Source organism: Larimichthys crocea, chromosome VIII, assembly GCF_000972845.2.
Source record: "Larimichthys crocea isolate SSNF chromosome VIII, L_crocea_2.0, whole genome shotgun sequence".
Classification (NCBI taxonomy): Eukaryota; Metazoa; Chordata; class Actinopteri; family Sciaenidae; genus Larimichthys; species Larimichthys crocea.
This window is the reverse complement of record NC_040018.1, coordinates 14,350,918-14,375,103: the sequence shown is the minus strand read 5'-3', so window position 1 is coordinate 14,375,103 and position 24,186 is coordinate 14,350,918. Positions and strand designations below refer to the sequence as shown.

Below are 24,186 nucleotides of genomic sequence, written 5' to 3'. Positions count from 1 at the left end.
ATGTAAATGTTAGAAGTTGTTTATGAAGCATCTTCTGACTTCAGAAGGTGCTCATCCCATCCTCTTTATCCTGCTGATCATGATCCTCCACAACATGTCAGTCAATCTGATGACTTTCCTACTGTCTGAAGTAAGACGTACACACTGGAGAACCAACCAAATGACATTCAGTAAATAGTCATGTCTCATGTTTTAGTATCTTATTCTCTGCATATTTAGCTTTGAATTTATTCAACATGGATTACCTCAATATTGTCCTTAATATTTTTTTTGCTGTCTCAAGCTCTCTGTTTAAGTACCCGTTTTTCATACAAACTCACAGGTTATTATAAACATAATAATAATTATTCTAACAATAATAATAATATAATAATAATAATTTCAGGACCCTGAAACAAGAGCAGCTAAATGGAATTCAACCCCAATTCATCTTTTTGTTTTTTTTACACCCGTGTTTTTCCTACTCTTATGTGTCAAAATGTCTTCCCTACAAAAGCCACATCACCTCCTGTCATGAGTCTACCTGTCCAGTAGGTGGAGCCGACAGAATTAAGAAACACTTTTTAAATCTTGAGCATTGGATAAGAGCCCAAGAGAATTTTTGTATTTTAATACTACTTTAGTACGTGCATAAATATTTCAATTAAAGGACCAGTGTGTAAGACTTAGTGGCATCTAGTGGTGAAATTGTGGATTTCAGCACTTTACACTCGCCGTCCTTTTCCAAGCGAGAGAAGAAAAACACTGGTGGCTACGAAAACACGTGAAGTGCCACATCTGGAGCCAGAGTTTGGGTCGTCTGTTCTATACAAACATGGCGGTGCAACATGGTGGACACCAAGGAAGAGGACACACTGCATCTATATTAATAAAAGGCTCATTTTAAAGTAACAAAAACATAACAGTTCTTGTTAGATTATTATACACTAATGAAGACATAACAAACTCTGTAAATTGAGCAAACTGAGGCTCTAATAATGAACAGTGCACACACATCCAGTAAAAAAGTTTTTACTGAAAAAAACTATGGTCATTTTATAATTTCATAGCATATGATTGTATAAACATAAACATAGATGGACATCAATGAATCAGTTACATAATGTTTAAAATACATCTACTCCTCTTTTAGCAGGTGAGAGTAAAATGCTTTTAAGAGGTTAAAATCTTCACGTTTACATCAGTCAAAGGTTGACATACAGTGTTAAGTCATACAAGCTAAAATATAAACAAAGACAATTAGAAATCAGTTTTAATTCTGAATTAGCATTTCATCCATTCATATCTGAGGCTGACAACATCAGTGGTCTTGAATGAGCTGATATGCTTGCATAAATTCTACCAAGACAATGACACATGAGGTTTTTTGACGATCATACCGCACAGTACAAAGAAAAACTGCCTCCCAACACATGACAAGTTGCTAGTAAAGGGCTGATTGCAAGTGCGGCGACTGAGTCTCTGAGCATCCAGCATCTGGGGGTGGTGAGGATCAGGGTGTAGCGGCTGGGAGGGGGTTTTGTTATTGGGGTTTGCAGTCAGAACAGCCTCCCCCATCGTCTCTGTGAGTGCTTTAGTGTAGTTAGTGGAGGAGGTATACATTATGGGGGTAGTTCAGTGGTTGTCAGTTAGACTAGAGACAGTCCACAAACTCAAGGCGGGTGGAGACAGCTGGACAGGGATTGGCTGACTGTCCGTGATGAGCAATGCGGAGTTGATGGAGGAACTGGGAGGGCAGCGAGTAGTCACAGCCTGTAGTTACCGTGGAGATAACTTGTTTTGATCGGTAATGTGGTTTGCCACCGTGGACGGACTGACAAGAGGCTGTGCCAGTGATGAGGAAGACGCTACCTCCTCCCGAAAAAGTGTGGCTGCCTTAAGAGTTCTTGGTGACCATCTTCATCGTGATGGTCTTCACTTCTGTGTACTCCTTCAAGCCATTTTCTCCCCTGAAAACAGACAACAGGAAACAGTAACAATGCTGCTCGTTTTTTAAACTTTAAACTATCATGCTGACAGCAGCTTTGAAATACAGCGTATACACTGCTGAAGGCTTGTGATGCAGAAATAATGCAATATCCTCTTAAATAAAGATTTATGTGATGTTAAGCAATTTTGGAAAGCAGGTTTTCAAAACACAGAGTCAGTATTAGTAATATTCAGTGGGCAGGTGACCAAGTTATACTCACAATTCACGTCCATTGCCAGACATTTTATATCCTCCAAATGGACATTGTGTGCTCAGAGCGTTGAAGCAGTTTATCCTGGGAAATACACAAAACATTGATCACTCTTGTGTGTTTGACTCATGTGGTTTGCTATTAAAAATGGTGCCTAATTTTTAAGACTGTTGGAAGACGGATGTAAAAGCATATTGTCATCATCAGTGATATTTTTGAAACACACTGGATTTAACAACACAATCGCATTATTATTTAGCAAACACAGCTAACAGTTGTTAGGTTGTGTATTTGTGAAGTTACTAAGGAAAGGGTCAATGGATACAAAGTTTGAAGCTGAGGTCAAAGACAAGAGGGAAAACTCTGGGATTTGGGGAGTTGGGGAAAGATACAGCCTGAAGACAAAGAGTTTTCAGTCCAAGAAAATGGGACAAAAACCCTGACTGAGAAGATCCTGAGTAGGAGGAGGGAGGATTCAGTGTTATGTGAACTCATTCCCTTACAGTAACCCTTAACATTGAGAGACAGAAGATACAAACTGAGCAAATGTAGCTATTTGTGTTCAGTTCAGGGAGGAGAGCAGATATTAAGAGATGTTGCTCTGAATTAAAATTAAACTTTTTAACCCACTGATGGGTTAAAGAAATTGTTCAACAACATAAAAGATTTTTAAAAAATGCTATGGTAATGTTGTTGTACACATACAATGTTCTGTGTACAACATACAACATACAATGTTCTGTATACATCGCATCGGTGGTCATCTGGTTATGGCTAAATGGTTGAAAATGTTTGCTGAATAAAGCATAGTGAAGAGTTGTGTGATGTGCCATGTGGAACATTTGGTGAGGCTATACACTATAGGTCAACAAAGACATCTAATGATGAGTCTAAACATTAAATGAATTTCTCGGGATGTCACCTGAATCAATAGACAACACTTTGTAGTCGGTATCAGCGGTGAGGGAATATTGTTTAGAAAAGGCAGGATTTGTCGAGGAACAAAAGATGGTAAGAAAAGAGGTTTGCACCAAACAAAATCTTCAGCAGAAGAAAAGAAGTGGGATGATGATTGGGAAGCATCAAGGATGAAGGACAACGTAGAAAAATGTTTCCTCAGCTTGCAGAGGATTGCAGTCAAGTATGACAAGTGGTGAAAAATTCTTGGCAGATGCTGTATGTTAGCTATACTTCCACCCCTACTTATAACCATCTGCAGGTGATTAGAAAAGAAACAAAACAATTATAGGTGAACTCAAGAAGTAACATTTTATGACCATTTCATTTATACAAATTTTAAAATTAGGGTGTCGATTTACGTTTACAATCTGCGTTTTGCGTTGTTGTCTTGCACTGGCATGTTACTTTTGATATTTTTATATCCTGAATGTGAGCTGAGGGGGAAAGACGTGAAAAAAAGGAAGGAAAACATTTCTTTGAGGCTTGTGTAATGATAGTGAAGTGGCACGTCGCCAGTTTACAGTTTCCTGATGCCAGAGTCTGAAATGGTGATACTTCCCACATGAAAAATATTACTGATTGCAGCTAAAGAAACACAGCAGAATAAACTTACCAGACAGTGCCAGCCTGCATGGCTGTGGATATGGTCATGGCTTTGTTGATGTCATTGGTGAATACGGCCGCAACCAAACCATAATCGGAGTTGTTGGCTCTTTCTATCACTTCCTCAATAGTTTTGAACTTCATGATCTGCTGCACTGGGCCAAAAATCTGCAAACGGGTAAAAATATACAGATTGGTTACAGAAACCTTCTCATGCATTTGGACACATTAAGATAAAATTACCATTTTGAAACACTTGTCTTTTAACTAGGTATTCAATTTCATGCCACTTTATATCTACATTTCAGAGATAGCTAATGTACTGCTTTACAGTTATTTGACCACTTTAAATACAAGATTTTAGATACAAAACACAAGATCACAAAATAAATGGTATATTATAACACATTTTTATAGATTAAACTCTACTATAAAGTACTACAAATTAGTAGTTAAAGACAGGTTTTCATTCACAACAATGAATTGAATTTTATATTATGGTATGACTAGTTTTACTTGAATGCTTCTTCGTCCACCACTGCTTTTCACACACGTATACATGTTTTAGATCAAAATCCCTTTGTACCTCCTCTCTGGCGATGCGCATGTCATCCCTCACATTAGAGAAAACAGTGGGCTCAATGAAGAACCCTTTCAAGCCCAGAGCTTTGCCTCCACACTCCAGCTTGGCTCCTTCACTGATGCCACTCTGGACGAACTCCAACACACGATTCTGCTGCTCCCGGCTGATCTGTGGGGGAGGAGGACAGACTTTGTTTGAGAGCTCAGAACAAAGAAGACAATTAAAAAAGATAAAAGAGGAACAAATATTTTGAAACTTAAAGAAAAGATACAGCAAGTGATAAAAAAAGAAAACTGAAATTTCACAAAGCTGCTATAGATGTGTTGACCTCACCTGTGGACCCTGCTCAGTAGTGGGATCAAAGGGGCTGCCGACTATCCTCCTCTTGGCTCTCTCCACGCTCCTCCGAACAAACTCATCATATATGGGCTCCTCCACATAGATGCGAGAGCCTGCCGTGCAGCACTGGCCGGCGTTGAAAAACACACCCTGGTGGGCCTGTTCTACAGCAAGGTCCACTTGGAAAAAAAGGGATTTTAGTTGATTAATAGCTAGATAAAACTTGTTGTTCATTAAAAATACTACTTAACCAATGGGAATCATTGTAATCAATTAATCTAATCTAATTAATGAATAACAAATTTGATGTTAAAGAAATAATCAAAAAGAAACATTTGTTTAAAAAAAAAAAAGTAATGTGTGTAGTATACTGTTACAAAAATTGCCCCAATATTTTATTGGAGCTATCCTGTGCAAATCTGATACCTGACACCTGAGAGACAGGACCCTGCTGTTGCGCACGAAGGGTTAACGGACCCCCGTGATTTATGGGTCTCGGCTGAAGCACCCGACTGAGTCAGGGTCCATTCTCCTGATTTACAGGCCTTAGGGAGCCCCTCTCACGGCTGCTGAAAGCATTTGAAAGCCTCGGCACCCCCAGTTTGGTGAGCCACTTAGAATTTATATGAAACCCATCCATCCACGGGTTTACATAGCACTACAAAGCTTTTGGGCATTTTAAGATTCTCAGTCCATGTGTGTTTATCCACACACTGAAGGTCCTGAGAATGTGAACTAAACAAAACAATGATAGTGGCGGACCACCTAGAGTGGGTGACAGGTAAATGGAGAACCGAATAAAACGTTACTTAAAAAACTTACAATCAGCATCTGCAAAGATGATGTTGGGGTTCTTTCCTCCCAGCTCCAGCGTCACTCTCTTTAGGTTACTCTTCCCAGCTGCTTCTTGGATCAGCTTGCCGACCTAGCAAAGGAAACAGATCTATGGTTTAGTCACAGAGATGCAGGCCCATGGCCAGATCAGTAAATCAGCTGGAGCCATTAAATAGCTTAAAGAGGTTGGTTAGCTAGCTCCAAACAGGGAACACACTGGTACACCAGCTGAAACATGAGTTCTGCAAACACACAGAATGAATATCTATTACAGGATTTTGGAAACAGCAACAGGAAAATAAAATGATGTTTCAGATGGTAACGGCATCTGATGTCTAAAGAAGGACAGGAAGAAGCAACCACAAGGTGTGTGGGTGGTGTCCTGTGATCTGACTAACTGGGGGAGAGGGAGGGGGTTTGGTATGAAATGGGTCTGGTGTGTAAATATGGAAGATGACTAGGGATTTGCTTTCCCATCATCCCTATTTCTTTTGTACTCCTTATCGGGGGTGTTGATATTATATACCAAAATTAAAACTAATAAATAAAATTCTTAAGAACAGCATTGCTTGATAAGATCACTACAGGAAATCACATATGTGACTCATCTCAAGTGAACATACCAGTGTTTTCGCAAGTTTGAACTCCTCCTAGCCTCATTTTGCTGACCACTTTCAAACACATGCTATGAAGTTTTAGATTCACTCAATCACCGTGAACATCAGCAGTTTGAACGCAGATCAAAAAGTATTTCCTCACAGTGTCAACATAATGATACGTAAACAAGATTGATTCAGGTGTGAGCTTCACTGTGATTATTAATAATTACTAGATAATAATAATCAATAGATTTGAAAATGGTTGGAAGATTAGACACAACACATTTACACACGTTTGCAAACTTACGTAAACTTTGACGTAAAGTATAAATCATTTGTAGCAGAAAATGTTCTTTCCTGTCGAGAGTAAAAGTCGCTGATCACACACAATCCCCCATGAAACCACAATTTGTTTGGATTATAACACGTTACCTGTGTCTACAGTCTTAATGCTAAGATAACCAGCTGCTAACCTTAAAATTAAGTGCCACATGTGAGAGTGGCATCAATCTTCTCATCTAACTCTTGAAAACAAATACATGTGTCCTTTTTCCTGAAGATATTTTCTCTGGTGGTCAAAGATGTTGAGTCTCAACAGGAGAATGAATTAGCTGCTTTAACGGATATTTTTTTCCACATTGTGACATTTTGGATTAACTTTAGATAACAAGCCGGACATAGCCCACAAGCCTCCCTCACAACATTTCAGCCTAAACAAGTATTAATCTTCCTGTTACTCGTACAGTCTGTTTTATTTTCCAAGAGAAGTGATGGGATATGGCGGGAAGATAAGCTCTCAGAGGCCAACCGACAAAACCGTACCTCCAACATGGAAATTTTTTGTCTGCGTGACTTTAATATACTCAGATGTAATAGAAAACAATAGAATAGAAGAGAATCAACCCCTGTGCTATGGCTGGTACTGGAGCTGTATAAAAACAACACATTACTTGGCTTGCCTTCTTGTTTCTGATGTGTTTTGTCTGTCTTTGATCAGAAACACAAAGAGGCTGACTAAGGGGAGGTTAGCGTGTGTTTATTCAGGGATAAAGGACTCATGCTGGGCTGCAATACTCCTCCATGTGGAGTCACAGCCACATGTGAGTCAGTATGAGGATGAGCTGTGGTACTTCAATCCACCTGTAGCTACACCACCACCTTCCACCCTGTGAGACGATGCTGTGGTCGCCAGTATCCCCCCACCCTTGCTACTACAGTGCGGTGACTCACTGTCTGGGCATCAGCAGTCTCTTACAGCACTGGCTCATTCGCTCAGTAATTGACTCCAGATCACATGAAACAACAGGAAAACCAGTTAAAAAAAACTGGGCCACTCACAAAGGAAATGTTCAATCAAGAGGAGATGATAAAACAAAGAAGATGTTTGTGTTAGAAGGTGCATTTATGCAAGCTCGCGTGCACACACTGATTGGGTGTGTGCGTGTGTGTGTGTGTGTGTGTGATGACAATAGGAAAATGTATGTTTTATGTTATACCGTGCTGGAAAATCATAATGAATGACAAGCCAGTCATACATACACTGGGTAAATATTTGTAAATATTTCAGGTTTTGTACAATTTCTTTTTCTTCCTAAGTCAATATTTCTATACTATAGAAGAGAATACTTTATATAAACCAAAAGTCACCGCAAAGGACCTTCAGCGTATGTAGATATAAAAGGCTCAATCTAAGGTAAGAACACAATGATTTAACGATTACACAGGTGATTACACACTAATGAAAACATAGTTCTACATATTACATACCACTTCTGCCATATTCTGTCAATCTTACACACTGACCTTTAAGTGAGATAAGAATATAACTAAGAGTCAACAGCCATGATAGTGACTCTGTGAGGACGTACTTAGACATAGCCATGCTCCTGATGTTTAGCCAATTTAATGTTTATACCATGTTCATCATCTAAGCTTAGGATGCTAACTCTAGCTAAAACTACAGCTGAAGCTGGTGGAAATTCCATTTAGACCATCAAATGTATTATAGTTAATTCATAACATATGAAAGATGAATGTCTGTACTAAATTAATGGCAATCCATCTAATAGTAGTCAACATGCCACTAAAAATCAAAACTGTGCACTTAATTATGAATTACTTAATTATTATTTTCTACTTTAAATGATATCTGACGCACTCAGCTGATGGAGATATTACAAAGAAAACAGTAGTATAAAACAATGCTGCTCTCTTAGTCTGATAAATTATGTGAAGTTGGCATTTATCTCTCATCACGCTGATTACACTTTGATTACAGTGTCAGTTTGGATCCTTATCTGTAATCTACTATGTCTATACCTGTGTGGGCTGATCGGTTGCTCACAACAGATATACACTGCTTCTCCAACACACCACCAGAGTCAAAACACACATCTCCAGAAACCACAAGTCTAATCCAACATTACATAAACACGGCTCATGTACCAAAGATGCATGTGAAATACAGGCTGGACCCATCATAACATAAATTCTACATTAGGATTGCTCTAAATGGTTTTACCAGAGGGTTTAGTTTGCAGTTAGAAATAACAGATGTTTATAAATGATCTGCAGAAAAGGAATCTGCTGTCACTCTGGCTGTTCCCTCTGGCCTGAGGAATGAGTTCAGACCACAACACCTCTGAGCACTAACACCTAACATGGTATGTCGTTGACGATTTAGCTTTCCATTAACTGCTCCCCTGTTCTGCAAAGCTACAAGGGTTTATCCTGTGTGTGTCCTGATAGTAAGTTCAATGAAAGGCACCGCGGTGGTACGTTAATAGAGCAGAGATAGTGGAAGGAAAACAGAAGAGAGGAAGTGCTCTTGGCGACGTGTTTGTATACTCTTGACAGTGCAAATATGTCCATGTGTGCGAAATAAAATCAAAGGCCCCCTGTCATGAGTAGTAATGACAGGGCATGCCACTTAAGTAAGTTGTTTGTCATTTGGACTTCAATACAAGCACACAATGTCCCCAGATTACTCAGCCCGCTCTTATGCTCTGCACATGTTGGTGACAAAAGTGAGCAGTAGGCAGCTGTTGATCCGAGTCACTTTATTAGAGAAAAGTACCTCAGTTGATCCTGTGAAAGCCACTTTGTCTATGCCCATGTGCGAAGCAATTGCAGCTCCTGCCGTTGGCCCGAATCCTGGCAAAATATTGATGACTCCCGGTGGAAACCCGGCCTGTCAAAACAATATGAGAGGAAACAAGCTTTAGCGGAGATGACAGCAGAGCCAAGCAAAACCACAGGCGGTGTAGGGGAATCCGGACCCAACCCAACCTCCCTACCAGCAGAGAATGGAGAGAACATCAAAAAGAAGAAGGCAACAGACAGATAGTCTCCAAAAAGAGGCGAGGCCAGAGAGGGCAGGGGGAAGACAGGGAGGATGTGGACACTGAGATTTGTACAGCATGATTAGGTTTCTCTACATGGACATGTGATGCTGCATTGTTCCTATCCTGTTTGACTAACTCACGTGTTTACCCCTATTGTACACAACTGCTACACAGATACCACACTTTGGATTTGAATTTATTTCATAATTTAATTAATACTAATTAGTATTGTAGTTTATGTTTGCTCCACTGTATATGACGCTCTGTTATGTTTTGTTCTGTGTTCATCACATAAACACATCACTGCTAATACTGTTGCTACGTTTAGTAATTCTGACTGTCCTCAGATTCACTAGGACCTTCAGTCTGATTTAAACTGGTAAGTTTGGTTTGATATTACACTAGTGCTGTTACAGAGTTAATGCTACAATTATGTAAAGTCTGCAGAATAAGAAGAACAGGAAAAACACCAACTCTTATTCCAACTTGGGAACTTTTTATTATTCCAAAATGTTTATGCCCTTGTGCTAACCCTTAGCTACTTTTGTTGTATTACTTATAGTTGTAGCGCTTCATTACCAAGCAAAACCAGATACAAACAAACACTCTGTAGCTCCAATAAAATGAGCTGAATCCATTTAATATTGGATTTGGACCCTTATGTTAACAGTTTGTTGGCATGTTGTTGTTTTTTTCCACCAAGTAGGAGATATCATCAGCAGGGTCAGGGTGACATTTTCAAAAAGTAACTTAAAGTAATATATTGCTTTTAGCTGTTATTAAGTAATATAATGTGTTAGAGAATAGGATTTCAGTAATATTGTTACTATTATTATTTGGTTATGACAAGTACATGTTACAGTTTCAGTGATTGGCAAGTTCATCGACTGTTGTTCGTTTTTACGGCAGGTCATCATTTTATTTTAATATTTTATTAGTCTGCCTTGGAGGAAAGAGTAAGAGACTCAGCGAGGAGCAAAAAATAGCAAGTAGAGCAAAATCTAGAGGAGCGAGAGGGATGATGCCCGACCATCTGAGAGGCCGCGACAGTGTGTAGAACCAGAATATTTTTCACATCTAACTCAATGAATTAAGGAATTATTTTAACCAGATGAGAGTTGGTGGTTGTTGGAGCAGTGGAAAAACTGACCATGGCAGTTTTGGAAAGTTTTATTTTGTCTCTGTCGACTTCTGAATTAAATTCTTTATTGAGTTAATCCACACTGTACCACTTCCACCAGTGTGCTTTCTAAGCTATTTAACTGTTCTGTATCATATTATTGTTAGTTTAAGCCTGTGATTTTAATGGTAACCACTGCATGTGAATGGCTGCGCTCCGCTGAAGAGCCTTCATTAGGCGTACAATCACTGGATTTTTAATGAACTGCAATAAACATGACCTCACCCACTATAAAACTCAAACTATATGTAACAGTAAGAACATAATGATTATGATTTACATTGCTTTTGATTTTAATAAACTTTTAACAATGAAGTAATGGTCCTCTCAGTCACCAGTGAGGAGCTCTACTACTAGAAGCTACTGTATCAGTGACAATGGTGATTCTGTCAGTGCACGTTGAAGACGTGTTTTTACCTCCCTGCAGTCCCTGTGAAAACTGTTCACAGAGTGTGTGTGAGTTATCTTGGGCAACCAGAGCATTGCTTCATCGTGTTGCTGTTTACTTTTAATGTGGCATTTAAAGAGGAACTACTATTAATGTCCATTGTTTTGGGGAAGCAGCAAATTTGTCAGAGATTTAAATCTCAACCCTTTTTTTAGTGGCTACACACGACTAGAGAGTTGTGATACATTATGTTGAAATTCACTCTGATTTAGGTGAACTGATCCTAAAATTGTAAGCAGATTTATTGGCTGATGTTAATTTAAGAATGGAAATCAGGAATTACATTTCAGATTAATTACAGACTCTGAAAAGATGCACCAGATAGACAAGTGACACTTTTATAAACATCTGCTTTTTGTCACTGTGTGTTTATTTAGACTATCAAAATGTTTGCCAAAGTCATAGAACACTGTGTTCTTGGCTAACTATTACCTATAAGTGAAGTCCTGATTCAGTTACTGGAGTGTTAACTTTGGACTTGTGAACACATTGTGGTTGGCAAAGTGATTCTGTCGTTTACCTCCTTGGCGAGAGCTGCTATGTAGAGGCAGGTGAGCGGTGTCTGTTCAGCTGGTTTGAGGACAACAGTGTTTCCACTTGCGAGGGCTGGACCGAGCTTCCATGCTGCCATCATCAGAGGGAAGTTCCACTGTGCGTGACACACACACACACGCACACACACACACACACAGACACACACACACAGACACGTACACACACACATGCCGGAAAAAGACATCATCATGCATCTGACTGACACACTGGGTGGTCACAAGTCAAGCTCAATAACTCATCGCTCTTAAGTCACTTACTCTCATTTTCACTCTGTCTAAACATAGTCAAGTGAGAAAATGTTCTCGGCACTTGTACAGTATTTTCTCTTCCCACAGTATTCTGAGAAAGCCGGGAAATTGCAACACATGTGCAATAAACCCATATCACTGTACAACACACAGGCCTGTGTTATTTCTGCTTTACACAGGAGCCCATGGGGCTCAACGCAGAACCACACGCTTTCTGCACTCTTGCACAATCAACAGTGTCTCTTTTTCCTTGATCTTTTCCTCCTTTCTCACCAGTCTCCTTTCCTCAAACTCACTATGTTACACCCCCAGCTCACTCTTCTGCCTCTCTCACTTCTCGTTCTCTATTACTCAAGATCACTGGCACCGTTATTTTTGGGGCTTACCAGCAGGATTTAGCCGAATAAACAGTGACAGTCAGAGAATTACTGGAAAATGCAGAATGTAATTCAGCCAACAGGCCAGACTAACAACCACCGACATCTCTTTTAAAGTCAGCCAGCTCACTCTTATCTGGGTTTTTATGTCCATTTGTATCCATCATACATGTCACTTGTAGAAAGGGGAATACTCACGGGGAGAATTTGTCCACAAACTCCAATGGGCTCATATCTGGTAAATGTCAGATACTCTCCATCTGTGGAGGAACACACATGCAGCACACATACACACACACACACACACACACACACACACACACACACACACACACAAAGGGAAAACAGGGTTTGTCACATCTAGCTTTAGTCGTTTAAAACTTGAAACATGCCTCAAACACATGAAAAATGTCACCACCTGATACCCCCGGTGTTGTTGACTCAACATGTTAATTTGTAAATGAATCCACACGCAACATTCCTGGTTACTTTACCCTGGTGAGAGATTACATTTCGTTTGGAGCCTCCTACAGCACAGGCATGTGTGTGACTGTTTTAGGTCATAGAGATGGGTGTTATGCTGGAAAGGTTTGCTCATTCTTCTTGCATTACTTAAGTAAAAGGAGGTACTTACTGAGGGTGTGCCATGCTTGTTCATTCTCCGAAAAACAATTGATATTGAGAAACGTGTGTATAAATTTGTTACAAAAGTTGTCAGCTGATGAAACATTGCTTAATGTTTCATTTGGACTGGAATGATCAATGGTAGATGACAAGCCAGATGATCATTTTCAGTGGAATACAGTGAAAGAACGACAACTACTGCAAAGATTTCCATATGCTCATTTCCTTCCTTTTCTCAAAGTTGATCTTTCAAAACTGTTATTGTTTGCAGAATGAAACTATTAGACATGAGATTTTCAGGAAGAACTCGAGTGTCTGCGAGGTTTGTTTGAAAGTATGACGCCTGTAAATGACTTGTGTTTCACTTTGGAACAAGCCATGTAAACTATACCAAACTGTGCAGCCAATGGTGCTCCACACAATGACACTCCTCATTCATTTCACTGTCTATGATACAAATCTAACACAAGAAGCTGAGCATAATGTTGTACTGCGCCTCATCCTGACAGGTGAACAAACACAATTATGGACAGCCTTGCATCATAGAGGCTACAGGAATACCCTTGTTTATTTTCTCTGAAATTCCACTAGAGCAATAATGCCTAAACCAAAGTCCTGGGAAAGTGCTCACCATGGTTGGTTTGGCAGCAGTGTACAAGAGAAGCTTTGAGAGGGACAATACAGTGGTATCAGAAGGTTTCCCATGTCCTTTCTCTTATTCGGTTTCGTTTTTTGTGCTTCCTGTTGAAACAGACAGCCAACTTTCTCCTCTTTCACCCCCAAATTCAATTGCCTTCCAGGGGCGACACCGGTAGCCTTCTCAGGACAACAAATGTTGGATTGATCGCCAATTTGATACCTTAGTTTGCTGAGTATAAACCTGCTTCTACTACAAAAGCTTTTATTCATTCAGCTAAATACACTGAACATCTTAAAACATCAATATTTCCATCATAACAATCGATCAAACAGTGTAAAATGCTGAGCATTTTAGCATCTTTCAGCTCAAAATACAATGAATGAACAAAACTATGATTTAAATAATCTCATCAACATAATCTGACCAAGAAACAAACTTTTGGTGCTCCGATTTTTCAGTACTTTTTCAGTCGAGTTTGATACCCTTTAAGATGTCACAAGCATGGTTCTTTGCTTAACATTATCCACTATCATCCTCCTAATCCTTTCGTTTACCTACAATCTTCCAACACATCTGCCTTTTGTCCATTTCACTAAAACAAGAGATCTTACCCATTGGCATGGAAGTGCCGTGGATCTTGTCTGCATACCCAGCAAAGTATCTCAGTGTCTTTATGGTTCCTTGGAGGTCCACAAACAGGGTGGGCAGAAAAGGCTTCCCACTGTTCAGTGACTCAATAGTCTGAAGAGAGACAGGGGAGACGTTTGAGAAATATGTGATGTAACCTTGTGATCTTTACATAATTCCATACTGTTCCAGCATTAACACTGGTTGAAATGTGCCACTAAGATAACACTAAACTACAAATACAGACCCTAAGTAACAATTATTGTTCTCTAGTTTGTTTGTACTACTTAAACACAAAGGCAATTCAGAGTGGTTTGCAGGAGACATGAAGCAAATAAAACAAAATATAGTTTATACCAATATATTTTGAAATGAAATAAATAAGTCAAAGGAGTAGTGGTCATACTGCAGTTTCAATGCAGTTACATAATAGGGTAATAATCAAGTGGATAAGAAAAAAATTTGTTTAGATATTTTACTTTGTTATTATACATATACACATTATGGCACTAACTGATCGTGAGAAATGACAGTATTTGGTTAACTTACTGCTAGATAGACCATGTCTCTCTCCACCAGGTCAGCCAGTTTGGACAACAGGCGACCCCTCTCTGATGCGTCCATCCTTCGCCATACGGAACCCAAAGAGAAGGCGAGACGAGCCGCCTGCACCGCTTTATCAACGTCAGCCTTTGAGACAAGAGGGACACACACTAGTCATCTATCCTGATCCAGTACACGGGTGTATTTATGCACTCCTTCAAACTGATGAAATCTGTCTTTCCATGTCTGCAATTTTAACTCTATGTTGCTGAAATAAAGAAAGGATAGAACAGCTTCACATAGTTATATATAGTTTACACATGTATAGGCTGAAGAAGAAAAACTGAAACTGCATAAAGCTACTGAGTGGTGGAAAAAAAAGTACATTTACACTTTATGCTCTCTTACATTTCATAGGGAAGCCCTTTTTACACAGCTACATTTATTTAACAGCTACAGTTACAATTTACTTTTCAGACTAAGATTTTGATTAAAGTACTGCTTACATATTAATGCATGATGACTGATTTGATAGTGATTGTCGTACTTATAAACTACATAAATTATTCTTCCACCAGTGAAACTATATGGAGTAAGATGTTTTCAGTTCAAAAGACAACATGCTGTGTTGTAGATTATTTACCTTCTCTGCTTCCTGGACCTCACAGATCTGCTCTCCAGTAGTCGGGTTGTATGTAGGAAAGACCTTCCCACTAACAGAGTCCTGCCACTCATTGTTGATGAAAATCTGCAGGATGAAAATGAAGGTTTAATGCTTTAGCAAACAGATGCAATGATGTGCCATGAATGTAAAGTCACGCATGTAGTTTCTTTGCATGAATTTAATGCACAGAGATGGATTATTAAAAGTCTAACCGACTACAAAGCAGCTGTGCTGAGTTTGAGTGGGAGTTAATAACTACCTTTTTTTTATTCTGTTAAATATTTATGTTATGTTAAGCAATCATTTCATTACAACATGTTGGCTACAGTGACATGCTTGTAGTGGAGGCTGTGAAAGACTAACAGCTCTCATGTAGCTCTTGCAGACTCTTGTGTAAGGGATATGGGAGAATCTCTGGAAATCTGGACAGAGATTCCTGCCTGTCCAGCATTGCTCTCTGGGGAGTGCTCCACCATCCAGACAAAGGGAGGGGGGAGGGGGGCAGATAAATCCCTATCAGACACCAGACCCCCACCCACCCCCAAGCACACAGACACACGTTTCACAACATCACTGCTCGTTTACGAGATCATAAAACACGTGCCGCGCTTGGTTTCTGTGACGCGTTAAAGCGAGTCTTCCGTTAAACAACCGCCTGGGAACAGGACATATTCAACATCTATTAAGACCGAACAAGAAAAATAAATGTTTACAGAGTCACAAAGATGAAAATGATGTCAGTGAAATACAAGCAAAGCTTTCATAAGCTGATTAAAAGTGGAGCAAAATGCGAGGTGTGATTTGAAATTGCAAATATTTCTTTCCCCAAGTTGGGGAAAAAAAACGCGCTCCTTCCTCGCTGACATGTTTCGATCCATTAGGCAGACTACTCACACACTGTTTTTAATGGCTGTCAGTCTGCCTGATAGATAGAGTGCAATGAGAACATCTGCTGGCACAAATCTACCTCTGTGTATACATATGCTCTTACCGTGCTTCTACTTTAGAGGAGTTCAGATGCACCGGGCGCAAACCTGAGAGCAGGGTTCAAGTATCCCACTGGCCCGAGCCTCTCTAAACTCTCCAACATGTTTACCTCCATAAACGCTGAGCTTTAAGTACTTTTTAATTGGCTGTAAACTGTTAGCCGTGTTTACTTTGGGGTTGGTATAAAATGCCAGGGAGTCTAAAAACTGTTGGAGCAAACACATCCCTTTGCCTCCCTCCTCCTCCCCCTCTTCATTCCCACGGCTCGCCGGCTCATAACGTGGACACTGCTTATGAATAACTCACATGCAGACGTTTAAGGTGTTCAGTATCTGCGTGTACCACCCCACAAGAACCATACGTTACAGGCCGGTTCCTTTGTACCCCCACACCATCCCCCACACACCTTTACGCACACACGGAGATAGAGCAGGCCGGGATGGCTTCTCTCCCTCTCTTTCTCCCCAGTCTTCTCAGGGGCCACCTTTAATCTGACGCTCATTAAGAGCACTTCATAAAATTGTCAGTAACGATAAGGAGCAGAGGGCCAGCTACAAAAACAGAAAGTCCTGTAGAGCACTGAATTAGTTTTTAAATTTATAGGGGGCCACTGAAGTGGGGCGCCCTAAATCAAGAGGAGCCCCCTGACAGCCTCAACAGTCCGAGCAAGAATGCAGACCATGGGTAGCTTTATGCATGGCGTAACCCCTCTCACAAGACGCTGCTAAAGGAGAACGGATGAAGCAGGAGAACAGTGGAGCGGGCCGCCACCTAAATCACGGCCAGAAAAGGACAACTGTCAGCCGCCGCTTGGCTCGACCCTCTCTCTGGGCTCGGACTGGTGTTGGACTTTTGTCTCGTTCCATTGAGAGACTTGATTAAGATGACAGGACCGAGTCGTAAATCAACTCTCAAGGTTTCTTAAAATTGCTTTTGGGATCATTTGGACGAGGGGCAAAGAACACAAGAATGAATGAATAAAAAAAAAAAAGTGCACATTTTCAAATGACGAATCGTGTTTTCTTTCCCATTCCCTGCGGGGTCGTTGCTATCACTTCACATGATAGTTTCATGTTTATAAAAATCAATGAGTATTTAGAGTTAACTACAAAGGCTCCAGAGACGATGACAACATATTCAAAATAAACATTTTATATGGATGCATTAATTAAAAAAAGTTTAAAACTGCCACACACACACACACACACACAAAGCTGTGATATGTGATGCCTGACGCATAACGAGGATGCCTGATGTGGATTAGAGCTAAGCTGTAAGCATATAGGTCAAGACTTGTGTGTGCATGGGCCACAGGGCAGCTGCAAAACATTTAGCAACTCCCATGCTTTTCTGCAAAAGCTGTCAATCACATCATCCAGAGAGGGAGGGAGAGGCTGGTCATGGGGATAATGAAAGGATGAGACTAAACAAATCAGCTTGAAGATGGTGTCTGTTTACTGATTTGGTCATTTTAATGTAACATTCGATGAAGGTGTCCTAATCATCTTCATCCATTTCAAATAAGATTTGCACACTGCACCAGGCGTAACACGATAATGTTGATGTATTTCATTTTTTTCACAGTCACAAGATTTTTTTTGTGATAATTCATTTTTTTTAGTGAACAAACTGTAATGGGAAGGAAGAAATGCCAAAATATTTTCTGCAGCCAACAAAACATCTGTTTGGCTCTTTGCTTTTTCTCACAGATCAGATGCTCACGGCTGAAGGAACTTGTAATGCTACTCAGTTCCTGTCTTGTTTTTTTTTTGTTGTTGTTTTTTAAGGGGGGGGCAGGTGTGTTTGGTGTGTGTGTGGGGGGGCTTATGTATATGTGTGTGTTTATGCACAACACGCCAAGATTCCACAGCCAGACGAATCCTACCCGGGCACCTGCAGCACTCGTCTGCGCAGGAAGTTTCATATCCTCCCCTATCACAGGACCTCTATTTCCTCTCTGGTTTTGGATGCGTTTCAAAAGTCTTATAATTGCCGCTGTTACAAGTGAGTGGAGAGCATGTGAAAGTGGAGACCAGCTGGTGTTTTTTCTCCTACTCCTCTCCACATGTCTGACACCATGGAGCCTTCATGTTATTCATTCACACACCCACAGACAATGCCACCCTGCGCTCCTGGGTTTGGCGAGGGCGACCTTGCTGTCACTGACTGGCAAACGTCTTTGTCTGGTCTGTGTGTGTGGGCAAGTGGTTCAAGTTGTTCATACTGACTCATAAGTTGTGTGAGAAACACTAATTTGACATAAGGTTGTAATTACAAACAACTTCTTATTCACTTTTTCACTAATTTAAAGCACTTCTTCCAGTAGTCAGAAGCCGCAGTTGACTGCGCTTGTCACCAGACAGTTTAAATTAAGCTTTTTTCAGGCTTATATGATGTTAATTTCTTAATATCTTTAAAAGCCCCAAAAGAGAGAGAGCTGTTTTTTGTAAAGCTGAATAAAACTGTTACTGTTAGTATTACTTAGGTCAGTAATTCATCCAGTTGGCACACATGAATCCTAAAACTTTGCCTCCATTTTCAAATATCTGACTAGAGCACACATCATCATCATCAGCTTTCAAACTTAATATTATTCTCTACATCAAATATGTTAGACAATCTACAATCTTGATGAAATGATGAAAGATTGTAGTGAGACAAAGACAAAGGCTAGTTTGATTTTCATGAATCAACTATTAAATTGACCTCTCACTACTGACATTTGCTTCCTTTGAACATCTGAAGTTTGATGGGTTTCCTGTGTACTTAACCATTCCTTAAATCTCAGGTCAAGGAAATGTTTAAAGAACAGTAGTTTTACTCATGGGATCACCGGACAAAGAGGAAGTAATTTTTTAAGAAATGTGACGCTTCCACAGACAAATAAACATCTAGAAAAGGCACTTGCGTCTCTGCTGTGTCCTGTTCTCACTGGAAAAAGAGTCTATTCCCACAGATTTATGAAGCCCAGTGTTGGTCATAATGACACCGTAAGGATTTACACGTTCCTTGTCAAAAGGGCTGCAGACCGAAGGTATGGGAAGTTAACAGGGTAACCTCGCTGTCACTGCTCTTCTTTAAACAGTGATTAAGAGACAGGGGACATGATGTTGACGTGCCTGCTAAGATGATAATTTACACTCGCTGCACAAGTAGGCATTTCACACCAATGGACATATTAATGGCAGTGCACACTTACCCTGTCACAATCAAAGAGATGTGTTTTAGAGAGTATGTGGCCATGTGTGTGCGAACAGGGAGATTGTGTAAGCAAAGGCAAAGAAGAGGGGGAGAGAGTTCTTGCTGTGCTCGTTGTGATAAATCATTTAGCTGCACAGTATCCTCTAACTTTGGCTCTGTTTGATCTTGATCGCAGTAAGATGGTGGTTTTGAAGTGAAAAACTCCAGAACTGCAGGTCAGGCTCTGGCGAGGCAGGGCCACTAACCCACACAGTGAGACAGGGTCATAATTTACACCCCGGTGGACAGCACCTAGCATTGGGGAGCCCCAAGCCTCCATCTGTGCTATCTCAATCAGTGACAGATTGATGGAGCCTCTTATTCATCCAAACTGAGTGGATGTCTATGCATAGACTGCTTTACAAATACACAGGTCTTCAGCAGACAGGTTCTCCACAGGTTCTTATGGTGAACGTGCACTAATGCCACCATGAGCAAAGCAACAAAGAAAATTTATAACTGTTGATTAGATTAAGAGATATTTAACTCAGGCGATGAATAAGGCCACTGAATCGGATCCTTCAACCTCTTCCCTGTTAGTTCTTCATACTCGCAGCGCGACAACTAGAGCTACAAACCACATAGATTTTTCTGCGTATAGATTCTCATAAGTCTGCTAAATTGCAATGTTTTTTGTGTACTTTTAAAACTATCATTACAAAATAAAGGGCAAAAACAGCATGCTGACCTTTCACTTGCATTTTTACCACACGCAATAAAAACATTTTACAGACTGTTCCTTCAAAGCAAAAGCAGCAAAGTTATTTCCATTCCTGTAAAATTTGTCCCACTAAGTGTCTGGTTTAACAACTCGTTATGCTGAACGGTGTGAAAAACCACAAAGGCCAAAAGTATCACCCACCAAAAAGAACAGGAAAAGTTTCCCCGTTTGTCTTAATTATTCATAAACTAAGAGCCTTCCTTGGAAATGTCAATAAATAGTTATCATGGCACTCTTATTTATGGGTTCCTTCGTGATACTATCAACCTTTAAACTGTTTTTGTCTTGTAACCCAGCTGTTGGAGCCTTTTAGTGATAGAAATGTGGGGGTAGGGGATAGAACCACCAAGAGACAGCTTTCGTCCTCATGCTTCTAGTTACAAGAGAAAGGGGTGTGTGAAAACTACCAGTTCTGTTTATGGAAATAATAATACACTAGTAACAGAAGTCCAATCAGATGAAGACAAGAAGCAAGATAGCTTTACTGATACAATCAGCGTGTCGTAGATGGTGAATGGTTCATGACTCGGTGAAGAGGACAAGGGGCAAACCTTGATAGCAATAACCCTTTTTTATCACATGCGCTATAGAAGTTAACCTGTTCAGTCATGATACTTTAGCCGTCATATCTCTGTTCCCAGGGACACCCAGATGTAATCTGTGCATTGTGAAATAAATAATAGTCACAGTGACTTTTCAATGTTTATGTAAGTTATAAAAAGAGTAATATTGCTTTTATATTGCAGGAAAGTTTAATATATCTGTGTAAAAACTGAAGAAAATCTGTGCAGCTCCATCCAGACGCCCTATAGGCCTGTGAACAGTGTTGGTTGTTTCCCTTGCAGTCAGTGGGGTGGAGAACAGGAACAGGGTGTGAGGAGAGACCACGCCAGGGGTTCCCATAAATCAGGGCCCTTCTGCCCCCTATGTCCACCAAACCAACAGGGACTGGATGATCCAAATTCCTGGGGGTTAATTCACCAAGTCGTTCCCTAAATTTCCTCCTGTACACCGTCCTGTCCACCCCTTTAACTAACACTCTGCACCGAGAGGGGAATGGAAAGCTTACACCGCAACAGAGTCTGCACAACATGTACCGTCTTCTTTACAGTGCAGCAGCAGCAGCGTGCCCTTTGCACTTAAAACATAGAGGTTTGTGTTAACACGGAGCAGCACAGACTGAACTTACAGCACGCTATCGTGAATCTGTCCTCTAGGAGATCTGGCCTTTTATCTCCCAATCATAAAAACATTTCTGCAGCTAAAAAAACCCAGTTTTGTCCAGTAGAAACTGCAGCGGGCTACATCTTGGCTGCTAACACTGATGATGAGACATTACAAGAATCACAGAGGAAAAGTCCTTTGTTCCACTGTGCGCATATTTATATATTTATATAAATACAATCAAGACAGAACAGAGATGTTATCAACATTTCATATGAGAACTATTTTGAACATGTGTGTAACTGGAAAATCTGCAATAATTATGCAATAGTATGTTTTCTGATATTTATCTGTTATGGTGACACAATGTTGTAGCACTTAACTACAGAATACAGGACTTCATACAGTATCCTCACCAGATGTTTTAATTCAAATCCCTATGAAAGCAGATTTTTTTTAGTAGTATCTACAACACGATTTGTTTCATGACTTAAATAAAGTTCTTTGTTTGACTCAAGCGCCTTTCTCCAGCTAGTTCTGCAACCCCTTTCTCCCACCCACACACTGCAGGGTGATCCAAAAAAAAAAAAAAACTGCTCTGATAACACATTTGTTCTTTGTCAAAGTGCATTTTAACACTGAAGTGTGTGTATTCACTAAACCAACCTGCTATCACAGAATAATGATTTAAATTACTGCCAGTTCTTACAACCTGTGTGTGGTGTAAACTGCTGTGATTACCGATGTCACTGAAAGACTGAAAGACTGACCAGGCAGAAAGAATTTGGGCTGTTCTGTTTATACACAAACTCAGCCTTTGTCACTGATTCCTAAAATTTTTGTGAGCAATTTAACATTAATTAAATGAAGAACTTTACAGCTCACTGATGACCACAAAAACACGACCAAAGTGAAACATTATAAGACAGATTCCAATTTTGCAATATTAATAATATGATCCCTTTAATTGCTTTTGTTAAATACCTTCATTAGGCATTAAACTCTGACTGAAAATACTTTTTTTTTTAAAAGGTTAGTGACCTGAAAGGATGCTGGCCTGTGTCTAGACTGAGACTGAACTTCAAGTGCAATGTGGATTAAACGTAAAAATATAATAAAAGTTAATAATAGTAAATAACTGACTCAACCTAAACTTACATCTGTTCTCAAAACAAGCTCAAACTATGACACACAGTTATTGTGCCTCCTGAAACTGATTATTTTGTAGCATATGGATTCTAATAGACACAAATTATATGCAAAGTCTTTCAATTCAAAGACTGTATTCACTTTTTTTATCAAGTGAATGGAGAGAAAGAAGACAACGTGAAAGCCAAGAAAACGTGAAAAAAAAACAGTAGGATTATTAATAAGATGTGTCTGATTTACTTCTTTAGTGTAAATGCTCTTACTCTGGGCTTAATGATCATTTAATGCCGAGCTACTCTGAGCACGTGGACGTAGAAGAAAAAAAGTCATCGGGACTTTAAAACGTGTTATCGCCAGCTTATCGGGTCTGAACTAGAGTTATAAAGTGGTTGTCAGCTCCAGTCCTAAGTGAGCTTCACGGTCTGATACTGAAAGCCTCAGCTGCTCACACACATACACACATACACGCACACACACAATCACACTAACACACACACACACACACACACTTAGTTTAGTTGAAGGAAAAGTTTTGGTTAAAAGAGACACGATCAGATCAGACATGGACGAGCTGCGTCTTTACGCGTAAAGTTAGTCGCTCGGCGTGCGGAGAGAAACAAACCTTGGTGTACTTGATCTCCGGGTTGGGCACCGGTGAGGGCATCAGCTGGAGGGATGCCATGAGAGCAGCGGGGTCGCTCTTCACCTCTCCGGGGATCTCGATCTTACTGGAAGTCATCGCGGCCGTCTCTCCACTCGTCTGCCTGCTGCGCTGCGCCTCTGCTGGGTTTTTTCAACAGATTTCTGATTAGGACTTTGGGTTCCTTCCTGGGTTTATAGCCAGGTGTCAGCCGCGGTTCATTTTCATTGGGCAAAGAAAAGGGCTGTCCTTTTGAAAATTAAATTCACGCATTTACATAAACGACCTCAGCCATGCGTGTTAAGGAGGAGAAACACATCCACCCCACCCACCTCACACTCCAGATACACTCAGTCTCTACTGCATTTACTCACCAACAGCCCACGGTTTCCCACAGTAGCCAATTCATAGTTTTACACACTCATAAAACTTTGAAATTATTAAAACATGGTGCCATAGTTTATGTTTATCGCGTGTATACTTCGGGCCTGCTTTTATCTAGGCTGATTAGGCAGGCCTGAGCAAGTTAAGTTAATTTACAAAAGGGTTTATAAAGAAGACAAACATATTGAAGCATAATAGTCCCATGAAACCTATATTTCCTTTTCTTCTGATAGTTTCACAAAACCTTTATCGGTTGTAGATGCAGTAATATATGTTCAAATTTCACTTTTTAAATTCATTTTAAACACTTTCCATCCGTGTTAGCAAAAGATTTGAAGTTAATTCTTAACCTTGGAATCAAATTCTCCACAAAGGAATATTTACTCGTCCCTGAAAACACAAACTCACATTCTTTAACACCATCATTAACCATTTCCTAAGTGACATAAAGGTGTCAAACTACTTTCCTGGTGCTCAATATCACCCTGCACTCTTTATTTGCCTAACACAACCTCCCCATGGTCTAAGATGTTATGTTAATGTGAACTAGAGG

The 24,186-nt window shown here is 40.1% G+C and overlaps 1 protein-coding gene across 1 annotated transcript; it reads right to left on the bottom strand.

Annotated features, from left to right (window-relative positions):
* Positions 1–1,046: 1,046 nt before the first annotated feature.
* Positions 1,047–23,488, bottom strand: aldh1a2 (aldehyde dehydrogenase 1 family, member A2). Its single transcript, XM_010737612.3, has 13 exons — positions 23,232–23,488; positions 15,328–15,432; positions 14,691–14,831; positions 14,126–14,255; positions 12,449–12,510; positions 11,591–11,719; positions 9,175–9,288; positions 5,488–5,590; positions 4,660–4,844; positions 4,330–4,494; positions 3,754–3,911; positions 2,190–2,264; positions 1,047–1,949 (listed from the first exon to the last, which is right to left on the bottom strand). Exons 1-13 carry the CDS (start codon positions 23,346–23,348, stop codon positions 1,877–1,879), a joined length of 1,557 nt encoding a protein of 518 aa, XP_010735914.1. The 5' UTR covers positions 23,349–23,488; the 3' UTR covers positions 1,047–1,876.
* Positions 23,489–24,186: the final 698 nt, after the last annotated feature.